The sequence below is a fragment of the Microchirus variegatus genome, assembly GCF_963457635.1.
Source record: "Microchirus variegatus genome assembly, chromosome: 3".
Classification (NCBI taxonomy): Eukaryota; Metazoa; Chordata; class Actinopteri; order Pleuronectiformes; family Soleidae; genus Microchirus; species Microchirus variegatus.
The window spans coordinates 18,912,065-18,931,031 of record NC_139804.1 but is presented as its reverse complement, the minus strand read 5'-3'; the positions used below and the strand labels follow the sequence as shown (position 1 = coordinate 18,931,031).

The following is an 18,967-nucleotide window of genomic DNA, read 5'->3' as shown; positions in this document are numbered from 1 at the left end:
AAGGATAAACACCTGGTTTACTCCAGGAGCTTTTCATTGGACTATATGTTGTTGTTTGGTTTTCTTTAACACCTTATGTTTTTAGTTTTTTGTGTCTGTTTTCTGTTTTCCTCGTTTCCTGTTTTGTAGTTTTTCCTTGTGTGCGCCTTGACAAGTTTTATTTCCTGTCCTGGCTGCTCACTTGATTGTCTGCCCCACCCTAATTTGTTATACCTGTGTCGTATTAGTCTCACCTGTGTTTGATATCCCTGCCTAGTGTATTTAGACTATGTGCTGTCCAGTGTCTCTGTGTGTTCATTTTATTTCAGTTCAGTTTATCCAGTTTGTTCCTGTTTGTGCTATGTTTTGTTCTGTTTTCCCCTGTGTTTCGGCCCCATGTGTTTATGGTATTTATCAGTTTGATGTTTTCTTTAATCTGTCCCCTCCATCTTGTCTTCTTGTCCCTTGTTCTGTCTTTTTTTGTTTGTGCTTAATTACCCTCTGACAAGAAGATCCAAGACACATTTTAATGCCAGCAGGTGTGAAAAGTCATCATTTATGTTGTCCACCAATCTCTCTTGACAGTTGGTAACACTAGGTCTGAACGAGGGTCTGTTCACTCATCAGTCGATGTTTGTTGATTTAGAAGGAAAAAAAAACGAGAGTACAATGAAGAAGAGAAGCACGAGCAGGAGTTGCATAAAGAAAAGCCAAAGTTATCCAGACAATCGGGTTGTGTCACATAGTTACCTTAATCTTAGCAACGTGAAACGTTGCTGTGTTTTTCCACTGTTATTAAAACATGGCTGAATGTATTAATAATACATTAAACTCATCCTTTATTATAATTATTGTCACCCAATTTGAATTGCAGAAAAGTGCAATAAATATGAATTGCCTGATAGACATTGTGTGCATGTGACGGTTGTGAGGCTAACAATGGATGTTGAGTTTTGAAGATGAAGTGGACCGAAGAATGACTCATGGATGAGAAATCCAGTGCTTTCAATCAACATAATGGATGTTAACTACCATATAACAACAACACCACCAACTAAACAACCAGTCAATGTCACATTTTTAAAATACCAAACAGCTTTTAAGTTGACTGACACTTTTATATGTTAAATATGTGCCTGTTTTTTTTCCGTTACAACCTGAAAAGTTAGACCTGTTTTGTACCCACTAGGTGAAAAGTTTCCTTAATGCACACTGAAGCTGAGCTCTTTGATCTGTTTATCTGTTAACCACCGTGGGAAGTCACTCCCTCTATTTTGGTGTTTCCTCCTGCATGAACGTGAAATCGTATAGTCCAGTCAATAATAAACCAACATGCACAGCGAGGTCAGATTTAGCTGCTGGTAAATTCCACTCAGGCTGTAAAGTATTTTTCCAAGTCCTGATGTCTGCAGCGGGTCATCTGAGTCTCACAATGTTTGTGCGACATGCAGAACATAACAAGAAGGGCAAATCCTGCAGATAATTTACAGTTGAGGAATGTGATTTGTTTTGAATAAGCGTAATCTCATCATGAGACTGCAGATAACAATGAACAGAGGATTCCTCTGAGGATTTGATATGCGAAGGAGAATTCGCATTCCAAAGCAAAGAAGAAGAAGCTTCTGCTTCAAAATGCAAAAAAACACACTTTGCTTTAGAAACATGGCAGCTCATGAAAGCAAAACCCTTGCCTAAAGTACATATAAAAGGATTATTAACTTGTACAAACATATTTATGGGCAGTATATTCACTTTCTGGTTATGAACTCTCTTAAGAGACCACCCAGTGCAGACTGGATTCAATAATGGTAAACATTACTTCGGGCAGATGACAACACCAAACCACCCATGTTTTCCATGAGCACATAGGAGTTCGAGAATTATCCTGTTTTAATGAAGGTGTGTAATTAGATGTCTAAAATCATTTGAGCCTAAGCTACAGGCCTTTGTCACAGCAGACACTTTGATATGTTTTAGCTCAATCACATTAACAATGGACCTGTCCAGGCTCCACCCCTGCCTTTCAGCCTATGTTAGCTGGGATTGGAACCAGCAGCCTCATGTGGAGGATAAGGCAGTTGACAATGAATGAATGAATGAATGGATGAACATTAACAATGTATGTGTTAATTTCAAGTGAGTCAGGACGAGGTGACAGTGAGCCATGCATGCATCCTGAAACTGAGGCAGCTACACAGGCAATTCCACATTGTTAAAGTTACAGTATGAGTCAATTTAACACAAGCTCTGATTAGAAACAAATACACCAGAATATTGTTGAATTTTTAACGTCAGTTCAGGGTATTTAATTATTTTTGTGTTAAAATACCTTTGCAAATCTAGGGTGTATTTGATAGTTTTGGTGTTGAAATATCACTGAGTGAGTTTACATGCACACTAAAAAAATTATTATTATCAGGTTTTTGTAGTAATCTGGTTATTCAAGTGCTCATGTGAATGGAATAAACATATCATTATCAGTTTATTGCCGTTATCAGTTTTTGAAAAACCTGTTTAACACACCTAGGTTTCTGTCAATAATCTGATTTCTTAGAGACATGTAGATATGTTATTCCAGTTCCCCGATTATTGCCAGTAATCGTTTTTTAGTGTGCATGTAAACGCACTCACTGAAAGAGTTGAAATGAACACTAATCTCGAGTGTATTTCATAGCCTAAGTGTTAAAATATCACTGAAAGAGTTTAAATAAACACTAATCTAGATTGTATTTCATAGTTTAAGGGTTAAATACCATTTAAAGAGTAAAAATGTATGCTAATCTAGTGTATTTCATATAGTTTAAGGGAAAACACCATTGAAAGAGCTCAAATTAGCACTAATCTAGAGTGTATTTATAATTTAATGGTTAAATAGCATTGAAAGAGATTGAGTGAACACTAATCTAGAGTGTCTTTCATAGTTTAAGGGTAAAATGCCATTGAAATAGTTGCATTTAACACCAGTCCAGTGTATTTGGTCCTTTACTTTGTAAATGGAAATCAGCCAGCATCAATTTGATTATTTACACCTGTGCTTTGGTTAAATATCTGCCATGAAAAAGGCCCATCATAGCTGCTGGATGGTCAGTAATTCATTACCTTTGCTCCAGAGTAAATATTAATGCAGTTTGTTTGTTTCATTGCTTCGTCACTCCCACTTCTTCAGGGACGGCCTGGATAGATGGGACAAGCCTCCAATATGGACCAATCCACTGTGAAGTCATTACATGTTGTTTACGGACAAAAATTTTTACAGTGCAGAGATTTATAATGTCCAACCTTCTCCTGTTCCTCCTATCCAGCAGCCAAAGGCGTTCTGCTCCATCTGTTTACCTCTATTTTACTGTAGACTATAATACATTGTATAGACCTGTATGTGTGTTGGTAGCTGATGATCATGTGACACCATAGTACCATGTGACAAGTGAGTTACTGAAATGTGTGAAAAGGGTTAAAAAACAAACGTCCCTCCAACTCTTAGTGAGTTATGTTGTCACAAAACTAATATTTACTGTTCCAAAGTTTGAACACGTGACTGTGCTCACCCAGCTGCTGTAAAACTAGGTCATGCTGACTTAAACTAACACTAATTGGAGAACAGCAAAGCAATTATTTAAGTTAAAATATTTAAAAGAGATTGTTCAAGTTTTTTGAAGTGTGGATGAATGAGATCTGACAGTGACTGCATGCTCTCTGTGCTATATCTGAACCCACTCAAGTCTGGGACATCTTGTACGTTCACCTCTTATCTCATCATTAGACAACATTTCCAACTGGAAATTTCAGTTTATATTCCACTCACCTCCCACACCAAAGTCCATAAAGAAAATGTGTGTTTTTAGTGCACAGGGACAGGTACTCTACCCCTGCCTCGTTTGGCACATTTGTGTACATTTGTTCAAATTTAAATTCAAAATAATCATATATATATATTTATTTTATTTTTTTAACTGATGGAGGCAGCAGTGGATCAACATCTCCAGAGTGCCATGATATAAAATGGTCTATTTTCTCTATAGACTTTGGTGTGGGGGAGTGAGCAGGCTACACAAATGGATGGAAGACTGCTCAACGTGAGAAGAATGACCATATTCTTAACATGCCTCATTGTCAGTGTAACAACACAACATGGATAACACAATATAGACAATAGCACAATGTTTTTCAATGTCACTTTGTTCCACTGCTGCTAAAACTACATAAATTGTCACTGTAACTCACCTTTATTTTTGTTTTGCTACTTATGTTTAGACTTAGATCTTTATTACTTAATATGTGTATACACACATATATATGTATATATATATATACATATATATATATATATGTATATACACACATATATATATGTATACACATATAGCTTAACTGCAGTGAAACGAACAACCACCATTATTTATTTCCAAAAAAAGCCTTTATTTAAACTACACACACCCAAAATAAAATAATAATAATAAAAAAAATAGAAATGCAGGAAGAAAATACATTCATATGCACTCCCCACGTCATACTGCATCTCACTGAGGCAGAACTGTGTTTGTCCAATCACAACAGTTTCAGGTACACAAACCCACATCATGTAAACCAATCTTAAACTTCTGTGTAGATTTAACACTGTAAGCCCATTCATGAGACACTGTCTGTGTCTTAGCAGGAAGTGATAAAAAAAACAAAAAAAACAATCCGCCCATTTACATGTACACTATCTGCAAAGAAAACCTTTGGCTTAAACACTCACTGTCAGTGAACTTATTGCTAAGAATGATTGACAGCTGCTCTGTAGCCACCTTCTTATAGAAACACAGAGAGGACAACACTTGGTGCTCGCTTTCCCTTGAATAACAATCAAGAAATATAAGATTTGAAAAATGCTGCTTCTTACAAAAAAATTGTGCATATATTTCAGTGAACAGTAAGGTATCTAAGAGCAGCACATGTCCACAGCTGGCAGCTGATTGGTTGGTTGCTATTGAATACGTTCAAAACAGGAAAAAAAAAAAGAAAAAAGGAGAACATGCAGACGGGGCACAGCAGCACTGTGACCCCACATGAATGTAACGACACCCTGCTGGGCAGTAAGATATGTAGCAATGCAGACATTTTCACATTTAAAGGAGAATAATATACAAAAAGACAAATATTTTACAGAAAACAATGGATATAAATGACAAAATAAAGTGAAAAAACCCAACAGATCCAAAGAAATGATACAATTTTGTATATACACATACATATCACATGGAAATTTGTATACAGGTATTTATACAGGCTTTTTAGTGTACAGGTCAATCAGCACTGGGCTAAAAAGCTTTTTACTGCGGTAGAGGGAAGTCAAACATTCTGTTGCCAGTTCCTTTGGGTGGACTGTGGGTGAGCTACACTTTCACGTCAAGGGTGAGGCCCAAGTGACTGGAGGTTTGGTAGCAAACATTACGCAGTGTTTGTTTTTGAATATGAAAAGGAAACTGTGGAGTTCTCTTGCAACTCGACAAAGTTTCCCTTTGTCAATGTCAATCTTCAGAGTGTTATTAGTGTTACCCAATAAATTCTGGTGAATTTCATAATTCCTTTTTCAAAAAAACATGTTTTTAAACGAAACTCTGGCTTACGAACTCTTGAGGTAAGACACTTTCAGAGAAATATCTTTGGCATTTATTTACTTAAATGTCTTGTCTTTGATTGGCTGGGTTGTACGTTGATCCTGTTATATAATCTCCTCTGAGCTACTATGCACTGGTTGACTGACATGGATGATTTGTTGGCTCTAAAGGTGAAACATTAGTGCCACTGCTGAAATGGATCAATAATGACGGACTGTGCTAAGAAATGTATTTGGAAATACAAACTGCTGCTTATTCGCACAAAAAATCTAGGTTTTACGGAGTAGTGCCATGGTGGTGTAAATACTGTTTCAGACAAGTTTTGTTTTTTTTAATTCAAGTGCTATAAATGCTATAATTTGTTTTTGTCTTTTATGACATACCACTGATAATAAACAACATCAGCCACTCTGACATGAGAGAGTTGGCCTTAAAACCCTGTATCCTTTAAAGAGCCCAAGTTTACGTCCCTTGAGCTCACCCACTAGCCAACAGGAAACCCAACATTGAGAGCAATCACCACTGCAAAGCTCCTCACGAACCTGGTGAGGAACTGGAGCTGAACACTTAGTGATATATGACAGAGGTGACCTTACAGGTATGAATGAAGCGGTGGCCCCAGGACACTTATGCATTTATATCACATACAAAAATAAATATGTTTGAAACAACACAATATCCAGCTGTAAGTGGATGTGGATAACACAACCATATGTTTGACAAAGTTCCACGCAACACCATTCTGTGGATTCACTGGTTCTTTTTTTCAGCGTATTGCTGCTGTGGCATGTGCAGTTGGGTCCAGCAGGTGCTGGGGTGAAAAAGTTAGATGACTCTGTACGTCAGGTAGTCACGGAGCGGTGTTGGAATGGCAAGGGACTCAACCTGCTGTGTGGTCATCACCCGGCGCAGGGCCATCCTGCATATGTGCTGCAGACTGGTGACGCTACGAGGACACTCCCAGAAATGCATACCACCATCACGAGTCCTGGAACAAAAGACAAAGTGTCACTACTATTCTACACACAGTATCACAAGTTCACTTTCAGGTTCCAGGTGTGTTTTTTTGGAATTCTGCACAGCTCCTTCTACAGACATACCGATCCATGTGTGTGTAACTCTCAGTAGAGATGGAATTATAATAAATAACAGGCAACTATGTCAGTGTTAATTTGTTTGCACTTAGAGAATCCTGTTTGTTTTTAATTAAACTAAAAAAAAACGTATTACATATTTTACGCATACTGCTCAAACGATCTCAGTTAAACCTGATATGAGCACAAAGTCAGTTCTGAAGTAATTTTCTAATAGAAAGAGTTCAGCTCAGAAAGTGTGTGTGTTCTGCAAACAACAGGCAGAGATAAAACATGAAGAACAGGTTCCTCTGAGTCCTACATCTTACGGCAGGAGTCCGTTAAGTGTGGCCCAGGTTTGTGTAATGTGAGGATGGTTGGTGTCTTCATATGTGTCGGTGTGTCTTACCCTGCAGCAAGGACACTTCCGTCAGTAGAGAAGGCACAGCTGAGGCCGTTTGTGAGAGGGGCGATGGCCTCAGGGGCTCTTTCCTCAATGTTCCAGAAACGAACCAGTCTGAGCACGCACAGGCACACAACAGGAATTAACACCTTTGCCAAGTTACAGTTTACATGCAGGTCTGTACAGACTTGTATAATGTTCTATGTTGTATGTGGTTAAGACTTTTAAGTGAAAAATCTATTTCCTATTGTCTGCATACAACTGGCTTTGCAACTGTGCAAAACTTCAAAGCATTTTATTTGTATATGGAGAGAAAGAAGTGTTAAGTTGCTTTTCTAATCATTTGAGCTACAAACGTCATCTGTTTTCAATTGAAAAACATCCAGTGTTAGTAGGGGTGCTGTTTACAGCCTCCATTTTATGAAACTTCCTGCTCATTCCTTCATCGACATATTTTCCCTCCCTGGTCAGAGTGATTAATAGCTACCCCGTGACAGTCATGTGACGTGTCCACACAGACATACAGTGGTTCTGTACTCACAAGTCACATTAAGACTCATGACTAACAGTGGGACTTAAAAACAAACTGGCAAACAGAAGCCGTTTTCTGCTGTGCTCTGCTGTTTACTTTATCTGCCTGTGTGCACAACTAGGTATCAGAAAAAAAATACTCCACTGAACAAACATCCACTCAGGAAGAACACAGCTGAACACTCAGGTTTATCAAGGATGACACTGTAACCATTGTTCAGGATTTAAACACTTCTAAATGTAGGTGTTTGCATGTTTATTTGCTTAACAACCTCAGAAGCACAAACTAAGAAGCACCATGAGGCCTACGGGTTAATAAAAAAAGAAAGAGGCCACAACAGAAAGGGCACATAATCTTACCTGTCATCAGTAAGGCTGGCGATGTGGCGCCCATCAGGACAGAAGCTCACACTGCGAACCCAGCGGTCATTTGATCCTCCAGCAAAAATGGGTGAAGGAGGAGGGAAGAGATGACTGGAGAAAGATTAAATCCAAGTTTTAGTCACACAGTCTTCAAATAGAAAAATATGAAACATTCACTATTTGATTTTGAGTTTATACTTCTATGAACCAATATGTGTCTTAGTGAAAACATATTTGCAGCAAACTATTATATCACAACTGAATTTTGTGAACTGCTCACTCTCCAACACTAGAGACACAGGAGCTGTTGGACTACTTCTGCCTCATTTTGTTAGTACATCACACTGTTGTGTAAAATTGCTAATTTTCTGTACGGAATTTGGTGAAGGAAGCAAATGGATTACAAATCAACACAAACTTCAGTTTAGAGAACATAGACTGAAGTCACATAATGTATTCAGTGAGCCTTTTGTGACTAACATCAGTTTTTACTTGCATCTCTGCTGACAGCTATGTTTTCACTGAGAGCAAGCAACCATATCTCAAACTGCAGGGTATGAGCTGGGTACACAGCACGGTCAGCACCTCATAAAACCTAATTTCAGAAACCCTGTATCACTTTAACATTACCGAGTCAGCTCTCTTCTTGTTCTACTCTTCCACAATGTTTTAGCCACTAGTGACTAATGTGACTTGACAGAACCCCAAAATATGGTTTATAATATTTAGCCTCTCTCATCAAGCTTCATATACAAATTGCTAGACTCCAAAATTAAGCAATATAAGGATAGCTTTGTTCCTGCAGCCATCCGAGTGATTATTATAACCCAGCAATAAATTCAACTATTTTATCTTGTTTTTATCTTGCTTTGATGGTTTTGACCCTGTATTGTGCAGTGTCTTTTTAATCCATTTGATTCACATTGTTCTTTTGATCCCTGTCTTTTAATATGAGGCACTCTTGTCACTTTACTTTTATTGTTGACACTTTCTCATTACTCTGTGTTGTATGTGCATGTGTGAAGGAGGCCACTGTAAACCAAATCTAACTTTGGGTATAAATCAAGTTAACTTGACCTTGAACATTTGGACTTAAAACACTTAAAAACAAACATCTGAGCATCAAAAAGGTTCCATGTTGTGTTATTTTTGTTCATACCCCAGTTCCAGCAGGATGGTGGCTTTGTGGTGGTCCCATACAATGACCCGGGTATCGTGAGAGGCAGTGGCCAATAGTGCCCCATCTGGTGAAAATTCACAAGACACCACATCATTGTGGTGCCCCTCCAGCTTCCCGATCAATGTGTACTTATCCATGTTCCATAGAAACACCTGCAACGTGAAGAGAGGTCTGTTATAGCCCATGGCATGATATGAAAAGAGTATAAATGAACTATCTTACACTCTGAATTACTATCTGCACATACATCAGTTAGAAATTGAATTAAGCAAAGGAATCAAAACAGAATTAAATGTGCTCAGCGTCTTGGTAAAGCTTTGTAACATTAAAATAGGTCAAACAAACAAGAGCACATGCTACACAAGCAGCAGGGCTATGTCAAAATACAACACTTCACCTACAATGAAAATTAGAATTAATATTTAACATTTATATACAATAGTATTAAACTACATAACTATCGATAAGTTTAGTTATCGTTTAATGTGGTTACATGTACTATATATATAGTTATATTATAAAAAAAAAAAAAAAGATCTAGACAAAGAGAAAATAAAACAAGCAGTAACTTAAGGTGACATAATATTACTCCACTGGTTTCCTCTTTCAGAGTTTTAGTTCAGTGTGTTTACAAGAGGCTCGCACCTCCGGCAGAAGCCTACGAAGAGAGACAGATACTGCAAGAGAAAAGAATATTTTATGGCCAAAGGGGTTGATACCTCTGGCAAAGTACACATATGAATATATACATTCACACACGCTCTCACACATGCACACACACTCTCAAACACGCACGCACACATAGACTGGGAAACAAGTGATCATCTGTGGAGTCAGTCAGCCATAGTGTGAATTTTTAGAATTAATATATAGTTTTTTTCATTAACCTCAATTCAAATTACTGTAAATAGCTGCAAACACAGCCTATGAACAAGGCCGGTTAATGACCTAAATAAAAACATAAGTCTAAATTTGAGTAGGCTTCTTTTTCTCCAGACCTATTTTCCCAGGATTAAATAAAAACAATAGCCTCATAGTATCTGTTAAATCCATAAGATGTCTTTTTTCATCATGACTACCCAGATAAAAGATTGCAGATGAAATGCAACTGTTTATTGTTGGTCCTCTGCTGTCAACTACAGAAATATTGTGTGTTCCTTATGAAAGAATTAGCCACAGAAGAAATGTTGGCCAATCTATCTACAGGTGTATTGTTATAAGTTTTTGAAAAGGGTTCAGGACACACATACTCTCATTTCAAAATGACTTCTCTAGGCTAACAATAAACCTGAAACCTACACACTTGTGTAAGACATTGGCAGCTTCTGGCCAACACTTACGGAGCACTCGCATGACAGCAATGGAGACTTCAAGTGAATCACTGCTCATTCACAGATGAGAACGGCTCAAATTTTCTAGTGCCATTACGGCCTCCTGCCAATCAAATCACATTTATGTCTGACATCAAATGCTGCCCTGAGCCTTGAGAAAAGGGGCAGTTGTTCTTCCCTCTAGCACTGCCAGCATGGCATGGCCATATTGCTTGTCCCACATGGGAAACTGAATTTTTTGTTGACGATGATGATGGTATCAACACCAGCGTCAAATGTGCAGAATGTCAAGTCTTACAGCAGTGCATGCATGTGAGTGCTGCGTAAAAAAGAGAAGAGAGTTGGCAGACTGTTTGTTTAACTGCTATGCCTGGCTAAATTACTAAACTGGTGATGGGAAACATGTAAAGTGACAATAAAAGATTTTACTTGTACAAAAGAGAATCTAGTTTGAAAGATGGTTGATGGAGCTATTCAAAGATGTGGTGGTGGGAGTGGGTGTATGAGAGAGATGGGGGTTGAGGGGAAGTAGAGGGAGTATTTAAGCACCAGTTTAATGAGAGTTTTAGACTGAAATTAATAAAATAAACAAAGGAACTGCAACAGCAGAGGTAGACAGACACGGAGCAGCACCTACGTACAGATTGACCTTGCTGGTCAGGTGCCAGGCTGACCCTGGCCAGGCCTTTGGGCATTGCGCACTGTGCGTCCGCGGTTTACACCGGCTGCTCAAAATGTCAGCGCGGCGGTCCTTTCAAAACCAATCACACACTGAGCTCTGCCCCCACCTGTGACAGGGAGAGCAAGACACACACTGTAGGGACACACACAACCTAACAAAGGCACCACCATGTCTACTATATCCACTTTGTTCAGTTTAACCTCCAGCTGTAGATAAGTTAAACTACTGGTGGCCAGCCTGTAGAAACAATACCCAAATATATTTGTATGCCTTAAGGGCTTTAGACACAACGTTACTTAAACTACATGTAAGTTGATAGCAAAAGTGAAAACAGTGGTCTGCTCTACATGCAAACATCTGAACACCCCATAGCAAAAAAATACCACACTGAATCTAGAAGCATGTAGCTCAACTTAATAAGGCACCAAGCACAGTTTGTTCTATGGTGGGATTGGGAGGACAGAGCAGATGAGGAGTGTTTTAATTTGTAGATTGTTCAAGCATAACTGGTCACAGGCATTTGCAAACAGATTAGCTATCAAACCCATTACATTGAAGTAAGTAAAGAGGAACGGGAATACGTACTGCTTTGCCGGCGCCAACAGAGCACAAGATGGAAGAGTCGGGGGTGAAGGCGCTGCAGTACACCCAGCTCTGATGCCCCCGCAAAACCTTCACCATATTACCTGCAAGAGACAAACCACATTATGAAATTGCACAATACAGAGAACATTTTTGCCTTTATTTGAAACACACTTTAGAGACAACTACCTGGACACCAACACATTCCATTTTAAAATATTATTTATCTTTGTCTGTTGGCCAATAGAGAAGTATTCAGTAGCAAAATCTCCTTTCCAAGACCAAAGCAATATTTGTTTCATTTTTAGATGAGTATTATTGAAAACTACTTTGAGCAGCCGATTCAATACTTGGAAATATGATTTTGGCCAAGGGAGACACTCATCTCACATATGTGAGCCAAACTCGCACACTCACTCATCTTTCACCACAGTTTCAATGTCTATAGCTCCTAAATACCCATTAATAAGGAAAAGCACAATGTTACTTTTGAGTCAATGCATTGATACATTGTGAATTATTTAGATGCACAGCTTCACATCATAGAGTAGTGTAGCATTTAGTCGTGTACATTTCAAAGTCAAAACCAGTTCTGCAACATACAGTGGTATGCAAAAGTTTGGGCACCTCTGTAAATGTTCATGATTTTCCTTTATAAATCATTGGTCGTTTGGATAAGAAATTTCAGTTAAATATATCATATTGGAGAAAAACACAGTGATATTTGAGAAGTGAAATAAAGTTTATATGATTTACAGAAAGTGTACACGAATTATTTAAACAAAATTAGGCATGTGCATAAGTTTAGGCACCACAAAAGAAACATTTTGTGCATCCTCCTTTTGCAGAAATAACAGCCTCTAAACGCTTCCTATAGCTTCCAATTAGAGTCTGGATTCTGGCGGAAGGTATTTTGGACCATTCTTCTTTACAAAACATCTCCATTTAAGTCAGGTTTTCTGGTTTCCGAGCATGGACAGCCTTAAATCACACCACAACTTTTCAATAATATTCAGGTCTGGGGACTGAGATGGCCATTCCAGAACATTGTATTTATTCCTCTGCATGAATGCCTTAGTAGATTTTGAGCAGTGTTTAGGGACATTGTCTTGTTGAAAGATCCAGCCCCAGCACAACTTCAGCTTTGTCACTGATTCCTGGACATTGTTCTCCAAAATCTGCTGATATTGAGTGGAATCTGGAGCTGGTCTGTGGGTTGACTGTGACTGTTCTCACCATCCATACCCTCTGCTTATTTGAGATTTTTATTGGTCTGCCACTTGGGGCCTTAACTAGAACTGTGCCTGTGGTCTTCCAATTCCTCACAATGTTCCTCACAGTTGAAACGGAGAGCTTAAATCTCTGAGATAGCTTTCTGTATCCTTCCCCTAAAGCATGATGGTGAACAATCATTGTTTTCAGGTCATTTGAGAGTTGTTTTAAGGCTCCCGTGTTGCCACTCTTCAGAGAAGATACAAAGAGGAGAAACACTTACAATTGGCCTCCTTAAATAACCTTTCTCATGATGGGAATCACCTGTGTATGGAGGTCAAGGGTCACTGAGATTACCAAACCAATTTTGATTTCCAATAATTAGTGCTAAAGGTATTGGAATCAATAAGATGACAAGGGTGCCTAAATGTATGCACATGCCTAATTGTGTTTAAATAATTATTGCACACTTTCTGTAAATCATATAAACTTTATTTCACTTCTCAAATATCACTGTGTTTGTCTCCTATATAATATATTTAACTGAAATTTCTTTCCAAACAACCAATGATTTATAAAGGAAAATCAATGAAAATTTACAGGGGTGCCCAAACTTTTGCATACCACTGTATAGGTGGTAGACATGCTTCCTATGTAAACTACAGATTCACACAGAGGCTACAGAGGCAGCAGATAAGTAATTCATGATCTAGACGTAGGCCACAGTATTATTTTTATTTCAAAAACATTGTTGAATGTATGAATAACTATACCATTCTACATTACAGCTACATTACAGCTTGGCCCCTATTCCTTAACTGAAACTGAAGATAACTCGGGTCATCTACGTACCATCATCTTTAAGGTCCCACACTCGCAGGGTCTTATCTCTGGATGCAGAAACCAACATGAGGCTGCCATCAGGAGCAAAGGTCAAGTCTCGCACTACATCAGTGTGGTCCATCAGATTCAGCAACAGTTTTCCTGCAAAAGATATCACAATAATACGGATTCACAAAAAAATCTTCATTCTACAGTCAGATTTGAGAACTTGCAGAACAGACGGACTCCATTTCTATTTTTACTATCTATGAGATGATGCTGTTGCTGACAATAAGCAGTTTCTTTAATCCTCAACTCCTTTCTTTTTCATTTTGTTTTCAAATACAAACCTCCCATATTGGGGTAAGTAAAGTACTTAATTAATTTATTTCTAAAAATAATCATGACTTTACAGAGATTTTACTTTACTTTATTTCCCTAGTCTGACTGTCAATAAATGAAGCTTAACATCTAATTATAAACAATGAGTACTCACCAGTGTAAACATCCCAGATCTTGATGCGACCATTGTTCAGGCCTGTTGCCAGAAGCAGCTGGTCCTGGCCAAACTTGAAGCGGTGCCACTCAATGTTAACACAGCGACTCTGCTTTTCTGGCACAGAGGAACCGAAGGCCAAACCCCAAACGATGTCACCACAGTCAATGGTGTGTTCGCAGGGTTCACCAGATACTGGGATTACCTGTCCACCATCGCTGTTCTGACGGGAAAAACGCCGTGGGCTCGATGCATTGGTGCCCACGCCACAATTGCCCACTGAACTGCAGCGACAGAAGAAGGAAGAAATACAAGAAAGTCAATAAGAGACAGACAACAAGAGACATATGTGCTCTCAACACAGTACAGTTGGACATTTTACAATCTTTTATTTAAAAATAAATAAAACATTTTCTTGGGTTTTGAACACAAACAAGACATTGAGCCACAGCCACAACCCAGTTGAGACACAAACACAGTCCTTTTTTTAACATGTTGGGCCAATCAACTCTTTATGTGGAATTATTATGTTCTCGCCGTGCATGTGTTATGACAAACCACAAACAGTACCACCATTGCATGATACGGGTGTTTTAGCTGTGCACTGCTGAGGGTAGACGGCCACAGATTGGCCATGTTACCAAGCAGGGCTATAGCACTGTGAGGCTTTATCCCCTACTCCAAAGCTATAGTGCCTATCCATATGTCATCTTCAATTAAGTTGGTTGTGACATGGGTACAAGGCAAAATCGTTGCTGGGGTTTAAAAGTTGCAATATTTTATCATTTTTTGGCACAGTGAGGGGAAAAAACAGCTTACCAGCCTGCTGTTTGGGAACAACATGCACTTGTTTACTATTTCAATATGAGAGTCATAAGGCCTGAGTAACTACAAAAAGAGCCTGTAAAGCACAAAGAGTTGATAATAAAAGCCACATGTCTGTGGAGTGCTTCTTTGTGCTCAAATAAACTGCTAGAAAGTAGGGCAGAGACAGAGAAATAAGGGTCAACAACAAGCAAAACCAACATCAAGTTAATTCATCTATTAATCTCAGGAGAATTTGCTGGTTTGTATAATTCCAGTGATTACAGCTAAGCCGCAGATAAGTGACCTTGAGCCTGACAAAGTAAAGTGTAGTTAATCTGAACATCGAAATTATATCAATGTAGTAGAGTAGATGAAGTGCATTTATAACAAATAATTTTCTGTTACGTGGCCTGGATTTACCTGATCAGTGACAAACAAAAGATATAAAAGCCCCCTTTCCACTTTCTGCAAAGGCAGTATATACAATAAATAATAACTCTCAGGTAAACATGATTATTGTCAAGTTACAGTAATTTTGCAATACTACAACTTTATTTTGCTTGTCTTGTCAATGATGTTCACCATTCAAGCAGTGATCTGAAATCATTCAGTTGCTGCCAAGTTAAAAGAAAATGTAACTTGGCAGAAAGACTGAAAGATATATCAGTGTAACCACCAAGCCTGTGCGAGACAGTTCCTCTATATTGTTCTTAATGTCAACATTTCCCATACAAATACTAAATCTGACAAATATCTTGTTCTACCTCTAAACATCTTCTAACTTCCATATTCCCCATCTATGGAGCTCAGATCCAAGCCCACACTATGGACATAAATCTTTAAAGGAACACCTAAAACAAAGTACATCGCTTAAGACCGAGTGCGTGACAGTGAATGTATCCACCTCTGCCCCAGCTGTATTTTCTTGTTTCCTTCCTGTGTAATGTTACTAGGTTGCACCATTGGGTGGTGGGTGTGAATCATCCAGCCAATAACAGAGCTCAGGGTGAGAGGGTGGGAATATGTGTACACATATCAGGTTATATGATTGCTGTGGTCTCCATCCGTGACACCGCTGAATACAGAGCTCTCTGTTTCTCACACACTCATATAAACACACATACAGGTTTGCCCAGCTTTCCTTTGCAGGACACTGCATTGACTTCTACTCATTTAGACCGCCTAAACCAGCATTATTCCAAAACCTATACGAAAGCAGCAGAAACACAACTGCCCGATTGTGTGATCTTAACTCGCGTGTCTGGCATTTAGGGAATAATGTGTTACAGTTCTCTTTCACCATGTTGGGTGAAAAAAACAACAATCTCCACTGCAAATATAAAGGCAGAATAACAGCAAGTTTATACCTTTTATACAAACAAAGGTTCAATATTGTCACCCTAAATGTGCTTTGCTGTGCAAAAAGGAGTAGTAGGGGTCAGCTATTTAATGTGTATTGTATGCCTTTACCACCATGTCAATAATAGCAAAATTACAGTAGGTCAGGTAAGAACAATAAGTAATGACATTCAAGTGGATCAAGGTGGGTACTTATTACATACCAGTTGACACCTGTGCAAAATGCCTCCTTTCCTGGCTTTCATCCCCTCTATCCAGAATCTAATGCTCATATAATTAAGGGAAACTGAGAATTTGACTTATACCCATGTTGTTTGGAATCTGCAGGCACAATCTTGAAAGGTGTCATTACAGTGCAGAAATAATGGGTACCTTTGTTTCAGATGCTTTTCTTTCAAATACTTTTGAATAAAATCTCAAATATGAATAGGCTGCATTGACTGGGTGTGTTCATATTTCCAAAGATACTTACAAGCTCTTCAAACATTTTGTCCAGGGAATGAGCTTGACAATGCGGCGCCCCTGAGACCAAGCAATGTAGGAACCATTTGGTGCGAAGGCTACTGTCCAAGACTCACGCCCAGACTTCTGGTCAAAGGGAGCAACAGGCACCAGGAGTTCACCGATGAACTTAGCCTTACCTGAAAAACAATAACCCTGTTACCTCAGCAGAACACATATCATTGGGATTCCGAATTAAAACATCACTACATTTCTGCTCATTCAGGCCAACCCACAAGAATTTCAATCACACCATCTCTGATACAGGCATCTGATTTGATTTTGATCAACAATCATTCATAAATAAACAGTGAGTATTGAATAGGGAGCCAAACAGGACATAACAAGGGAATAAGTGAATCAATTAAGATATCATGAAACAAAATCAAAATATGGTTCAGTAATGTAAGATTTTATCAAAAGCTATGTATAAATTTAACTAATTTTCCTACTTGCACATGGAAGCCACATTTACTCTGAAAAGTGACCTTTGGGTTACTTTTACCCTGTAAATGTGAGAGATTTCAGAAAGACAGCCACTGGACTGATACAGTTTCACAACAATTACCATCAGTAAGGAAAAAAACCTCCACACAAAGAAATGTCTGTGGACTTCTACCACATCTGATGTGTGCTACTTTAGCCTGGTCTGAATGTAGAGAGGTTGACAGTAATCTAAAGTATCTGAGGTTTGTGGACAAAAACAAAACTTAAAAGGACGTTGTTAGGGCTAAAAGGGTTGTCTCAATAAAAAGACATTAAAATAGTCAACAAATAATTGTTGCAATGCGTGTCAAATAACAACATACATTTTTAAACAGAGAAACGTTTATCACATCTTAGGCAGACATTAAATAGCATTTATGTGTTGAATTTATACTTTTTGCTACTGAATGCTTGCCCAACCCTGAACGTCGTCATTCTGAGGTATGGGAAACACCCAACAACATGTTACACCATGTTCTGCACGTGAACATACATTCAGAAAGGTCCAGGGAAAAGCATTTCTGATGCTTCAAAAGTCAAACTTCATTCGCTGAAATGTTGAACAAAAGAGATTGATATTTTAAATGTAACTTTATAAAGTTCCCCCGACTTAACACTGCAGGGACACGGTTACATACACCGCCACGATAACAGTGTCGCCTCGCACGTACGTGACTCGCAGCGGGTATTGCTGCGCTGGTGTGCGTGTGTGTGTGTGTGTTGAGTCCGTGGGGGGATGGAAGCTCCGAGTTTGCATCAGCAACTATGCGAAATGTTTCTTTCCCACACAAATATACGGAGAGACTTGACAGAAACGAACTATACACACCAAACTGAATGTCATTCACCAGCTATTTAAGCAACACGGTACACAATAACAAATAAACATATATTTTCCCCGGCTAAACTGTATTCGCCAACATCAATGGGCACGAGCATTGCACGGGAGTGTCCCACGCGCATAATACACACTTTAACGTCAGGGTTGAAAAGAATATGACGACGCAAATTAGCGAACGCTAAGATAGCATTAATAACATCTTAACTACTGAACGCTTATAACTGCTGTTGATTAGCTTACGCGCTGTATTCGTTGCATCTATTCTTTAATGTGATTTTACTCGGGTTACAGTGTAACACTGAAGGCTAACAGTAGTAACCATGTCATATTAGCGCTCTATTAAATACCACGCTATACCCACGACCAACCACCACGGACACGGCGATAACGGAGCTTTTCCACTTACCTAAATCATTTTCGTTGACAGAGTCTGGAAAGCTTGCCATCTAAATTAATGCAAAGACCTAGGAGAAAACCCCAAACACGACCCACAAAGCCTAGATATCTGGAAGAAATAATCAAACGGTGCGGATTTAGACTGAGACGGTGCTTTAGCCTCTTCTGACCGATGTCTGGAAACGTCGACTGAATTCCTCCGCCAAGCTTCAAGTCCCGGATGATTGCTAGACCTTTGAGCTTCTTCTTTTTTCCTCGCTATTACTTTGATAAAATGAGGTGTAATTTTGTTTTAATGTTTATATAATCAGCTATGCTCACGG

At 38.8% G+C, this 18,967-nt stretch overlaps 1 protein-coding gene across 1 annotated transcript; it reads right to left on the bottom strand.

Annotated features, from left to right (window-relative positions):
- Nucleotides 1–4,396: 4,396 nt before the first annotated feature.
- Nucleotides 4,397–18,882, bottom strand: wsb1 (WD repeat and SOCS box containing 1). The gene is made up of 9 exons (XM_083886180.1): nt 18,655–18,882; nt 16,893–17,061; nt 14,255–14,538; nt 13,789–13,920; nt 11,728–11,828; nt 9,109–9,281; nt 7,947–8,060; nt 7,062–7,169; nt 4,397–6,567 (listed from the first exon to the last, which is right to left on the bottom strand). Exons 1-9 carry the CDS (start codon nt 18,692–18,694, stop codon nt 6,405–6,407), a joined length of 1,284 nt encoding a protein of 427 aa, XP_083742306.1. The 5' UTR covers nt 18,695–18,882; the 3' UTR covers nt 4,397–6,404.
- Between the last annotated feature and the right edge of the window lie 85 nt (nt 18,883–18,967).

Coding starts and splice junctions, on each gene's coding strand:
- wsb1 (XM_083886180.1), bottom strand. CDS start 18,694: ATGGCAAGCTTTCCAGACTCTGTCAACGAAAATGATTTAG. Junction 11,829..13,788: donor GTGGGACCTTAAAGATGATG/GTACGTAGATGA, acceptor TGTCTCTTGCAG/GTAATATGGTGAAGGTTTTG. Junction 9,282..11,727: donor CTGTTGGCGCCGGCAAAGCA/GTACGTATTCCC, acceptor TTCACGTTGCAG/GTGTTTCTATGGAACATGGA.